Below are 12,623 nucleotides of genomic sequence, written 5' to 3'. Positions count from 1 at the left end.
GACACACAAAGTAGGCAGGGGCACATGCTTGGAAATTTAAGAGCCAATAGTAATCACTTGTCCATGTCCTTTCCTAGTTTCTTGACATCAAGCAGGCAGTGAGAAGCGTTTCTCTCCATTTTGTTCTTGTGGGCTGTGGGCTTCTTTCCAGTAGGGTTGTGTTAACCCTGTGCGCGTGTCTCTTGGGATCAAGCAGCCTATCTAGGAACCATTCTGTGGTTTTGTTTGTTTAGTGGCTCATAGGGAGGGTTGAAAGGCAAGAGGAATGGGCTCTTACTGGGTTGGATGAGGACCCGGTCTTCTGGAATGGGGTGCTTCCATGGCAGGACAGAAATCGGGTTTCATCTGCTTTGTCTGGGCCTGCGTGAACGCTAGTGCCCGTGTTCAGAAGCCGCAGGTAACCGCTGGGAGAGTCTGGGCCCCGCCGGAGACCTGAATACTTGGAGCACCTCTTGTGGGCATGCGGGCATGCGGGAGCCGCACGGGGCAGGTCCCACTGCCGTCCGCAGGTGGACAGGCCTTTCTGTTCTCCTCTCCCTGTTTTCATCCCCTTTCTTCTCCTTGGAACTCGCTGTTTGCTAGTAGATAATACTTGAGTTTCGAGCTAGCCAGAGTGCAGTGATCTTTCTCACCATCTTACTGACCAGTTACCATTCTAGTTCCATTTCAGAAAAGTTAGCGATAGAGTGTCATTTCCTTAAAGGAGAGAGAACTCAGATTTGAAATTCAAACAGCCATGTAGAAAATGATTGCAGAAGAGGGGACTTTTAAAAATAACCCTGATTTTTGGCCACTCCCCTATTCAAAAGTAGTGTTAGTTTGTGATTGCTTAATAATAGGAAAACCTAGCATAGCAAAGCAGAGTTTTGTAATTTTGTCATCTAGAAATAAATATTGAGGGAACATTTTAATGTTTGTCCTTCCCATGTTTTCTGCGCATGCGTGCGTGTGCACGCACACACTCACATACACACAGGCTCACACAGGCTTACATTGTACATGCTGTTTTACAAACTACTTTAAAAAGCAATATTACAAAAATAAATAAATAGCAGTATTACAAATATTTTCTATATGATTAAATATTCTTCTAAAATATTTTCAGTAGCTGTGTTGTGGTCTGTCATACACTATAATATTTAATTGACCAATCCCTTTCATTAGATTTTACCTGGTTTTCAAATCTTTGCTTTTATAAATTATACAGAGAGAACTTTGCATTAGCGTGTGAATACTTTTCTGGCTATCTCTTCAGGATAATTTCTTAAGTAGTTTCATATACTTAGTGTTTTTCGTTTCTGTTTCACTGAAGCAAACTTTGCTGGAAGAAGAAAACTAGTATTTCTGAAAGATGCCATGCCAGCTTCTATGCGGGATGCCTAGGAGTCTTCGAGTTCACAGAGTCTTTGGCCTTTTCAACCAGTTTTATAGATGAACAAATCTCTGTGCAGATGTAATAAGATATTTTGTAGTAAGTTAACAGTGTGCAGTATTTAACGTTCACATGTTTTGTTTAGCAACTAACAAAGACCTTCGCCAGTCGCGAGTTAGTGCAAACTTACAGATGAAGGTTTTAATTCTGTTTTGGCTTTAGAGTATATATTTATAATAAGACTTTTTCATCCTTTTGTGTTTTACCTAAGGAACTTCAGATCTAAAAAGTACATGTTAATTGGCATTCTTAGGTCCCAGAGAAAAAAAGTGGGTGATTCCCTTGTGAATTCTGGGTTTCAGTTATATGACTGCTGTCATGGATGAGTAACTTATAAATCACCTTTTATCTGTAAATTAGAAGTAGATAATAATAGTCCCTAGTGGAAATGGTTTCCCGTCCCTTAAGGTTGCAGGTGTGGCTTCTCAGACCTTGCTCGGATAGGCTCTGGCTAATGAGAGTGGACCACAAGGCGCAGGGGTGAGGGCGGACCAAGCAGCAGCGGGGGTGGGGCTGAGGGCAGGCCATGTGGTGCATGGGGGAGGGAGGCTGATGGAGGAGCCGTGGGCTCTGCTCAGTGGGTGGGGCTGGGGCTCCGAGGACCTGGTGTCTGTTGTCTCATGCGTGGTTTGTTGTGTCTCAGTCACATCGATCAGACGACAACGTGGCAGGACCCCAGGAAGGCCATGCTGTCCCAGATGAGTGTCACGGCACCCACCAGCCCCCCAGTGCAGCAGAGTCTGATGACCTCGGCCTCAGGTGAGTGAAACACCGCCGTCCCAGCACGGCGGCCTGGCGTGCGTCTGGGTCTCTGCAGGAGATGGTCCTTACGTACTCTTTTAAGGAAGCTGGAGCGCGGCTGACCGTTCATTCCATCTGGTTTTCTTTGCGAGCCCTGCCTTTTCACAAAACCTTGCTTCATCCAAGCCTTGTTCAGTCTTTCTTTCATAAAGGGGCTGCCTACTGAAACCCAGCATTTTTAAAGTTTTAGTTCTGAAGTCACTGTCTCAGATTCCTCATTTGGTTAATTTTGACAAGCTGGCGTTTGACTCTACTGCTTTCTTTTGTCTTAAAGTTGGAGATTTCTTCCCTTTGTGGTTTGGATGGGAAGCCAAGCTATGGTGTTCTTAACTACCATTTATTTGTTCATTTATTTATGATTTATTTATTTATTTGAGAAAGAGTGAGCAAGAGAGAGAGAACACGAGTGGGGGGGAGGGGGGAGGGACAAAGGGACAAACAGACTCCCCACTGAGCAGGGAGCCTTACATGGGACTCAATCTCAGGACTCCAGGATCCTGACCTGACCCAAAGGCAGCCATTACACCCACCCAGGCTCCCCTCTTTACTATCTTTTAAGGTGCATATTTATTCTGCCTTGAAAGTAACTGGAGGACAGCAGCGTATAAACCCCAGGCATCTTTCTGAAGTTCAGTATGAGTCATCGAACACATTTCTACCCTTGGCACAGACAGTAGACTTGAGTATGAATCCTTTTTCTTATTTGGCAATGTTTTTATTTATTTATTTTTATTTATTTATTTTTTTAAATTTTACTTATTTATTTGACAGAGAGAGAGAGATCACAAGTAGGCAGAGAGGCAGGCAGAGAGAGGGGGAAGCAGGCTCCCCGCTGAGCAGAGAGCCTGATACGGGGCTCCATCCCAGGACCCTGAGACCATGACCTAAGCCAAAGGCAGAGAGAGGTTTAACCCACTGAGCCACCCAGGCGCCCCGGCAATGTTTTTAAATCTGCTGTTTTTCTCATCTGTGTCATGCGGATTACAATGCCCATTACTAGAGAGTGAGAAATATTAAAGGAAATGAAAGAGTAAGTATGAAGCCTTTATTTACAGTTTCAGTGCAGAACAGGAACTCCGTAAAGGTTTCATTACTTCCCTAGTCCTCCAATACCTTTGTTCTGTGGGCCCCATTCTGCACCTTCGTGTGCAGCAGAAAGAAGGTGCCCCTCGCTCTGGGAAGATGCAGCCCCAGGGACTGGAGCCTTCAGGCCAACTCTGACCCCTTGCCTGCGCCCCACACTTGCCCGCTTTGCTAAGTGTCCCGGTTCTGAGCACAGGTGGCAGCCACAGTCACAGGCAGCCCTGGGGCTTCAGTGGCTTTCTGCTCAGTGTATCTGCCCTCCTTGTCCAGCACACTGACGAGCACAGTGTGTGCAGCTGCCTGTAGATATTCTCAAACAGCGGCCTCTGGCAAGGGGCTACCGGCTTGTGGGGTCTGCACGGCAGGTTGGCAGAAGGGCTGCTTGCCTAGGAGAGCTTGTAGAATTTGTTACGTCCTTCTGCCCCCAGAGATGATGCCCGTGTTTGGAGTGTTTCTGCTGTTCCAGAACTCTCTGTCCTTGCCTTTGGTGGGCTGAACACTTGAATTCTAAAGAGTTAAATGCTGAAAAGAAAGATAACACAAGATTCAGGACTAAAGTTATCTTGTCATGAACTGTCTATGGAACTCTTGAAAAAAGATAACTCCTTAAATCTTCCATTTTAGCTTACATTAATAAGAATATATTTACTTATTTTCAGAATCTGTTTTGTATGTGATATTTAGATCAAAAGTTTCACGGCAAAATATTATGCAAGTATTTGACTAATATTTTTACTTGACATCTAGGGTTTTTTTAATCATCAAATTTCCAAATAAAAGTTGTGAAAGCTTTCTTGTACTTATAGTCCAACAAGATGATTCACATTACTCATTTTGTCACACTCCACCTAAAACTATGCCTTGGAAACTAGTAATAAATAACTCATTAATTTAAGGTTTATTTTGGAAGATTTAGGCATTTTGCATCTAACAAGGTTGATTGTGTTTCTTTTATTTATTTATTTAATTTTTTTTTAAGATTTTATTTATTTGACAGAGATCACAAGTAGGCAGAGAGGCAGGTAGAGAAAGAAATGAAGGGAAGCAGGCTCCCTGCTGAGCAGAGAGCCCGATGCGGCGCTCGATCCCAGGACCCTGAGATCATGACCTGAGCCGAGAGCAGAGGCTTAACCCACTGAGCCACCCAGGTGCCCCTGTGTTTCTTTTAGAATATTAGTTTTTTCTTTGTTTACTTATTAAATTTTCTAATGAAAATAGGGAGAATTTGTATTCAGATTTGTGTTTAAAAATCAAAAGTATGTATCAAATTATTTTTAGTGGGTTTCAGAATATTTGCGTTTATATTTCCAGCTCTTTTGTAAAACATAAAGTGTGTTTTATACACTGCATGTAAATTAGTAGGCATGCTCACTTGTAGTTGTGTTAGTAAACGGAGGTGACATTGGCAGGGACAGTTGGAGCAGAGTGGCCTTAGCAGTGGAAGGTCTAGATAGAAGGTCGGAAGTGCAGAATTGGCCTGAAACGGGACAAGCCCCCCAGAGAGGCGTGGGCCTGCATCATGGTAGGAGGGGCCAGTCCGTATTCAGAGGGAGCCTGTTGGACATGATGCTGAGGTCTGTGTGGTCTCAGTCAGGGAACTCTCACGGTGGCCAGTGAAGTTCTGTGCCGGTTGGTTTGTTGGTGGGTTTTTTTTTTTTTTCTCTTTTTTTTTTTCAATTTTTCTTTCTAAGATTTATTTTATGAGAGAGTGAGTGGGCGCAGAAGCAGGGAGAGAGGGAGAAGCAGACTCCCTGCTGTGCAGGGAACCTGACGCGGGCCTGGATCCCAGGACCCGGGATCGCAACCCAGGCTACAGGCAGACACTTCCCTGATGGAGCCCCTGGGGCCCGAAGTTCTGTGCTATTGTTATCAAAGTTACTTAAGTGACTTTCCCCAAATCGCGCAGCTGTCAGTGGTCGAAGCCAAGACTTGGTGCTTGGTGATGGGCTCCGGAGCCCGTCCTCCTCCTCTGCGTGGGAACCAGTGTTAGGACAGGGCTGGAGAGGAGCCTCCAAGCCCGCAAGGGGACAGGACCTGGGAGTGCACAGGCACCCTGGGGAGCTGCTTCTGAACAAGAGGAGTGTGGGGGTGCTTGGTGAAGGCTGTTCTGTGGGTCATCACAGCACACTGCACCTTGCAGAAGAGGTGTCCTCGCGAAGACAGCGGTCATCGTCTCTGCTGGGCCGCTGGGACAGCACGAGGAGTTAAGAAAGGAAGAGACAGATGTGGCAAAACTAAGAAGTTTTTTTTTAACCCCAAACCAAAAATTGATCCTAAAAAGGAAAGGGAGTCACCAGAGTTTGAGAATGAGAATAGGATGTGAAGTGGCAGCTGTGTGAGAATTCTCGGAAGGTGTGGAGTGCGGGGCATGTGGTCGCTGGTGCACGCTGGCGCGGGGCCGAGGCGGAGAGGCGTGAGGGCGGCAGCCGCGGAGCCCGCACACTCGAGTCCTGTCCCTCGTCTCTTCCAGGTTAGTGCCTGTTCAGGAACAGACAGGACTCGGACACAGTCTTGAAATGCTTTAGAAGGACTGTCATGGGGACTGCAGTCTTGGCTGTTCTTTACAGTCCTGCAAAGTGACAGCTCATGTGTCCCCGCGGGCTAATGTCCACATGTGGCACGCAGTGCAGCACTTTCAGACTTCCCTCTTACGAAAGCCTGCATGGGGTTCTTGGGGAGTACGTCTCGCTGGGTGGGGCAGATGCCCTCGATCATGACAGATGATGCATGTCCGAGGAATGTACCCAGCACCTCTCTGTGGCGGGCAGACGTTCAGAAGCACGCTGGGCGAGGGGTGCCGAGCTCCCTGCCTGCCCGCCCGCGCCGTGCCGTCTCTGTGCCGGCACCAGACACCAGCAAGTCAGAGATGGTTCCCCAGAAAAATGGCAGGTTGAGAGGCGATATGAAATGGGGAAGGGACAGGTAAAAGCAAAAAGTAAAAACCTTGAAAAGCAAAGGAAGGGTGAGGGCGCGGAACACAGTTTCAGAGCTGACGACAGGTTTCAGAGCTGGTAATTCCTGCTTCCTGTGTGGTAGCTCACCAGCTTTGAATTCTGCTTTTCACCTTGGGAGTGAACGGAGACGGGATGGGGAATAAGGGTTCCAGTCAGCTGGACGAGGGTTTGAACCGCAGCTGTGTCACTGCTGTGTGCCTGTGCGACCTTGGACAAGGTCCCACGCAGGCACACGGGAGCTCCCTGTGCTGCGTTTGTTCATGCGGGAAACGGGAGTAGGGGACTAGCAGCGAGGAACTTGGCATAGGGCTGTCCCGGAGACGCGATGCCACAGTTGTGGGACAGGGTCGGAGAGCAGGGCATAGTTACAGATTAACCATAGCACCCAGTGCTCTGTACGTATGGTGGATAGAATAAATAAATATCATCTGGTAAAATGTAAAGTTTACATTTTACTCCATTTATACTAACAGGTAGCCATTTTTCATTTAAAATAATTTTTTTATCACCAAATACGGGCCCTTGGCCCTTTCCCAGTTATGTGTTAACTTCTGGCATTTAGGTTCTTACACATTCTCTGTTTGGTATATATAGGTGGTAGAACGTTAAATATAAATATGGTTTTCTTCTTCATGAGTTAAAATTTTTTTGGTTTCTGAAAGTTCTTGACTGTCCTAAGATGGAAATTTTGTTAACCTGAGTCATAATAAATGGAATGAGATACACTTTAGTGTATCTAAATAATAAATAAAACCAAATAAAACTGTGACAAAGCCCAGAGTCAGAGCAGTGAATGGAATAAGAGAGACGCTGTATTTTCTTAGTTATTCTCAAGCTCCTATCTCAAATATCTTTTTTTAAACCAAAGTTGCTTTCTTTTTGGAATGTACGTAAATTAAGAAAAGATGGCCACAGGGAAAGGGAAAATAGTAAAAAAACAAAAGCATAATAATCAAAACCAATAGAACTAATTCTCAGGAAACTTGGTTTTACATAGTTTGTGTTTTGATTGTTTTTAGTATTTACGCTCCTCAAGAACGGTTAGTAATACGGAAAGAAGAACCATGTTTCTAGTGTAAAACCATGGAGCAGGCAGCTCAGGAAGGACTATTGTGTGTGGACAGTGCACGGGGGCTGCGAAGACCAGAGTGCTAGGGAGTGGACATCGTACATCGGGCAGGTTGTCCGGCCTCTCGCCAAGGACCATGGCTGCCGCCACCTGCCTTCTCCCCTGGCGTTCTGCCGGGTCACACAGCGCCCGCAGCACCGTCGATCGCCGTGGTTTCAGGACTCAGCTGTGTCCAGGAGCACGGCTCCTGCTAGGGCCGCCCATGGCCCCTGTCGCGCTCCGACAGAGCCTTTCCCTTCCCGTCGCTGGGGAGTGCTCTTCGTGGTGACCCACTCCAGTCGGGACTGTTGACTTAGGAATATTTTCTAAACAGTAGTAGGGCTGAGGATTGCCTGGGCAGGGCCGCAGCATTTGGCACACAGAACAGTAGATGCTGGCTGCTGGATCGTGTCTTAATGCTGAGTCTATGGACCCCTCCGTCCCCAAACACAGAAGCAGAACTTTAAAGTCTGGAATTGAGGGACGTGTTTACATATTAATGTATTGGCCTCTACAATTTACAGCATTTTGAAGTATCTATTTCCTCATTCCTTTATTGAAGAAATCCCAGCTAATCATGTCAGAAGGTAGATAGGGAGAGTTTCTCCCTCTTCTGGGAGCTTGAGAGCAGTAAACACCATTTTCAGAAAAGTACTTCCTTCCTGTCTTGTTTGCTTTATGCTCGAGGCTGTCTGGTACACCGACAAGGGGACACGGACAGATGCGGGGCTGTCGAGTTCCCTTGACCTGATCTTAGGGCACAAATAACAGATGTTTTTAAAAATCGAGCAGTTTTTTTGAAGGGACTGTTTGGGAAAGTAAAATTCATTTTAATTCTGGTAGTTACTAAGATTTTTATGCAAATACTGAAGCTAATGTTCTGTCATTTTAACCAACAGACTAACTTAGAGGGGAGTCAGGATATTATTAAAGAATATAAAGAAACAAGTTGACATGTGAGTGTCGTTCTCTCCGGCTCACTCTGGGACATGAGTCATTACAAATAGAAGTGTGTGCTCAACTTTCTTTTCAGTGATTATTTGTAGAATTTTGGAAACTTTGTTCAGCTTTGGAGTAGAGAGGAGGAGGAGGAGATTCAGTTATTTACATTTAAGAAAAAAAAATAAATGCCTGTTTTATTTCTTCTCTGGATAGCGATAGAATATTATTTTTGTCTTTCCCACTGATTTCTAAATACTTCTGGTTACTCTTTTGCTACAGTAATTTTATGAGTCATGAGAGGAATATTTGTTTGAAAGATTAAAATGCTAATTCTTTAAAAATGATATCCATAGACTACCATATATAGGCAGCATCAATGAAATAAAACAGAATTCTGCAACAGTAAACAGAGGGGGTAGCAGAGCTCGTACTAGGTCAAACATTTTTTCAAAGGTGGTTTCTTCAGGCATTCTAAAGTTTGAACTTACAGAAGCTAATCTCTCATAAATTTATTACAGAAAGTCTGAACTATTATGTTAAAATATAAAAGACTCCAGTTTCCCTGAAGAAAGTTTGAAGGGTTGTGTATTAGAAAGTTCTCTGAGCTTGTACTTCGCCTTTTCCTCTAGTATGCTCATTCTTTCAGCTATCACAAAGATGAAGTTTTTAAAGTTTTTTAAAGGTTTTATTTATTTGAGAGAGCTAGAGTGTGTGCGCGCGCACACAGGCAGAGAGAGAGAGGGACAAGCAGACCCTGTGCTGAGCAGGGAGCCCGACACTGGCCTCAGTCCCAGGACCCTGAGATCACAGCCAGAGCAAAAATCAAGAGTCAGGCGCTCAGCTGACCGAGCCACCCGGGTGCCCCAAATATGGGAATGACTTTTAACAAAGTCTCAGTTTTACCTTGAGACAGTTGTTCCCCTTCTAAATTATTCCTTCCACGAATACCACATGCCCCACTTTGTACCAAGCACCCGAATGGCCGCTGAGACTGCAGCGTCAAGTTAGAACAGATTCTCCCCGTGTAATGACAGCAGCGAATGTGAGGGCAGGCGTAGCACTGAGTGCCGAGCAAGCAGAGGGCCGTGTGAAGGTGGTCGGGCATGATCGGGAGGTAGAGAAGGCAGCTTAGAAGGCAGGCGTTCATCCATCCCCTCAACAAACCCCGAATACCCAGCCTGTGCCACCCACTCTTGTAGATGATGACACAGACGAGCAGCACATGTGCAGTGTGTCGCATAGTCAAAACTGGCAAGAGAAAAGTCAGTTACGGGTCCGAGAACACTTGGCTGGGCTGGAGGGAGGTGGTGCTATGTTCGCTTTTCAGGCCCAGACGCCCCGTAATTGAGCAGAGACGTGAATGAGCCGAGGGCTCTGGAGCTTTCTGGGGGAGCAGAAGGAATGTTCCTTGCATCACACAACAGCCAGCTTGAAGTTGCGGAGGGATGCTGGGGGAACAGATTTGGGGGAAAGATAGCCCAGAAGCTGTATCGTATAGGAGCTTACGGTTCTTGAACAGAGGCGTTCTCTAACAGGAGGGAGATGTGTCAGGTGCCGGTGTAGTGACCCAGGGGGCTGGAGCTGGGAGCCGTGGTACTAAGCAGCTGGATTCAGTACCTGAGCTAAGTGAGTGTGAGCTTAGGTGTGTCCAAGGAAAGGGAAGGCAAGGGAGCTTGAAATCCCCTGAGCCGCTGAACACGTGCTGGGAACTCAGAAGGCCTTTGTGTGGTCCGCCAAGAAGTCCGAGCTTTATCCTGACGGATTTGGGAAACCACCAAAACCATGACTCTTCTCTGGGGCCCTTTGGCCGTAGCAGGACAGACCTGGTGCTGTTTCTGTCATCTGATCAGTTTGTCTCTGAGACCCAGGTTTATTTTCTGACCAACCTGTCTCTTTGCATTGTGCATGAGTTTTAGTAAGTTAAACACATGACTGAAACAAAATTGCACGCTGTTCCAGGAAAGAGTAGGGAACTGACTTTTTAAGAGGCCGACTACAGGGCCGCCTGGGTGGCTCAGTCATTAGGCGTCTGCCTTCAGCTCGGGTTGTGGTCCCAGGGTCCTAAGGTCCAGCCCCGCATTGGGCTCCCTGCTCTGTAGGAAGCCTGCTTCTCCCTTTCCCATTCCCCTGCTTGTGTTCTCTCTCTTGCTCTCTTTGTTAAATAGATAAAATCTTAAAAAAAAAAAAAAAAAAAGAAAAGGTACTGACTATAAGCCCTGCCCTCTGTCAAGCGCTTTTTTGTGTAGCCTCTCTGAAGTTAACTGGCAGGGGTGCTCCTGTCCACTGTGCGGATGAGGAAAGTGAGCACTGGGTAGGTTAGGGAACTTGTACCAGGTTAGAAGGACATGAGTATAGGCTCCAAGAACTGACTGTAGGTCCTTCGTGTTAACATCAGGTGAGTAGAGGGAGTGGGAGCTGAGCTCGTGCACAGTGCAGCTGAAGAGACGTGTGCTTTATGGCTGGGCCCCAGCCTGCATGTAGGTGGTACCCGGGGTGTGGACTCCCCAGCCTGGTTGCTGGTTTGGCAGAAGACTCTTCTAGCTCCCTGCGTGACCTAGCTCTCTGCGTGACCCAGGAGTGCACCCTGACTTAAAGTAATAAAAGAAATGGACTGGTCACCATCTTGCCTTTGCTTTTGTGAAGCAGATTTTAATCAGTATGCTCATAATCTTTTTAGCTTCTAGGCCTGTACACAAGAATGACACAGCCTTGACTTTGTGACCTGGGGCTGCATGCTTTAAGTCCCTTTTTACCCTGAGAGTAAAACTGTTGCAATGGAAACCAGAAGAGAAATCGTTTCTTCTCCCACAACTAGATTTCATAAATGGCACTTTCGTCCACTAATGCATTCACGAGTACTTGCCGCACATTGAGATTATTGAAGCCACAGAAAACTTAATGACGTTAATAGTTATTAGTGACGGCACACGGCAGCTGCTTCAAGTGTGTCTACTTGCAAACTTCATTCAGGGCAGCATTTCAGTGGGACTCTTAAGAGCTCATGAGCTCAAACATGTAGACTTGGGATGCTCATGTCCGTGGATACAGAACTGCCCAGGAGTTGGGGGTGAATATGCGTGAGCTCCGGTGTTCGAGAGCCACATGTCTGCAGGTCGTAGTGTCACTAACCCCGGGGGCAGTTTCTGGTCGGCGTTGCCGTGTTTGTTCTGATGGACCTTGAAAATTGAGCATACCCATTTATGAAAAAACCGAGACCTCTTTTTTCTGTATTCTGGGACGGAATTATAAATTCTTCCCATGCTACTACCTGGTCTGTAGTTAAGCTCCATGTAAAAGAGCAAATTCAAGACAGTCTGCAGTAAAAAATGAAAACAGAGTAATTTCAGTACATCGGTGGGGAAAGTCTAACTCATGGAGTAGAATTGAGGAAATTTTCCCAAAGCTATAGTGTGAGAAAGGGGTAGAATTTCAGTGGACAAAAACAGTGGAGGCTAGGGGCTTCTGGGCCGCTCTGTCGCTTAAACGTCTGCCTTCAGCTCAGGCCCTGATCCCAGAACCCCCACATCATCGGGCTCCCTGCTCAGCGCAGACTCTGCTTCTCCCTTTCCGTCTGCCCCTCCCCCCGCTCATGCACGTGCGCTCTAGCAAACAAATACAACTCTTTATAAAGAGGGGAGGGCGCCTGGGGGGCTCAGTGGTTAAAGCCTCTGCTTTCCGCTCAGGTCATGATCTCAGGGTCCTGGGGTCAGCCCCGCATCGGGCTCCCTGCTCAGTGGGAAGTGTGCCTCGTCTCCCTCTCCCTCGGCAGCTCCCCCCGCTTGTGCTCTCTCTCTGTTAAATAAATAAAATCTTTTAAAAAAACGAGTAAAAAATCGCTGGGGGGCTGACAAGGAGCGGCTCGCTGCGTAACCAGCGTGATGGAGTCCCCGTAGAGGACGCAGGGACCTGAAGCCGCAGGAGAGCGGCGCTCGGCAGGCAGAGGATCCTGGGGAAGTGGTGTCCCCTGCGGTGGGCCGCGGGGCGCCTGCGGAGGGAAGGGGGGCACAGGCCGCGTGTCGGGGGCCGGGCGTGAGGGGGGCTCTCCGGGTCGAGGCGGCGCCCTGTGCCGCCTGCCTGTCGAGGGCCGTGGGCAGCGCCGGGGCGGGCCGAGGACTGCGTGCGGGCTTCAGGGAGGCCGAGTCGGGGAGCCCCGGGTCTGCGGCGAGCGCCGCAGGGGACGCCTCCGGGCTGGGCGCGGTCGCGGCGGAGGCCAGCGGGAGGCGGCGCTCGGGCGGCGTCAGGGCGACGGGGCGGTCTGCGCCACAGCGTTACTTGAGCAGATGCGTCGTCGGTTTACAGTGAG

At 47.6% G+C, this 12,623-nt stretch overlaps 1 protein-coding gene across 1 annotated transcript in view; it reads left to right on the top strand.

Moving 5' to 3' along the window:
- Positions 1-12,623, top strand: part of LOC111153716 (Yes associated protein 1) — a 100,257-nt gene that overhangs the window by 46,647 nt on the left and 40,987 nt on the right. Inside the window, 1 exon segment of the mRNA XM_022512894.1 lies at positions 2,076-2,191. Coding sequence (XP_022368602.1) covers positions 2,076-2,191 — 116 coding nt within the window.

This window comes from Enhydra lutris, unplaced genomic scaffold (genome assembly GCF_002288905.1).
Source record: "Enhydra lutris kenyoni isolate GAN:26980312 unplaced genomic scaffold, ASM228890v2 scaffoldscaffold34, whole genome shotgun sequence".
Lineage (NCBI taxonomy): Eukaryota > Metazoa > Chordata > Mammalia > Carnivora > Mustelidae > Enhydra > Enhydra lutris.
This window is presented reverse-complemented; position numbering and strand designations above follow the sequence as displayed.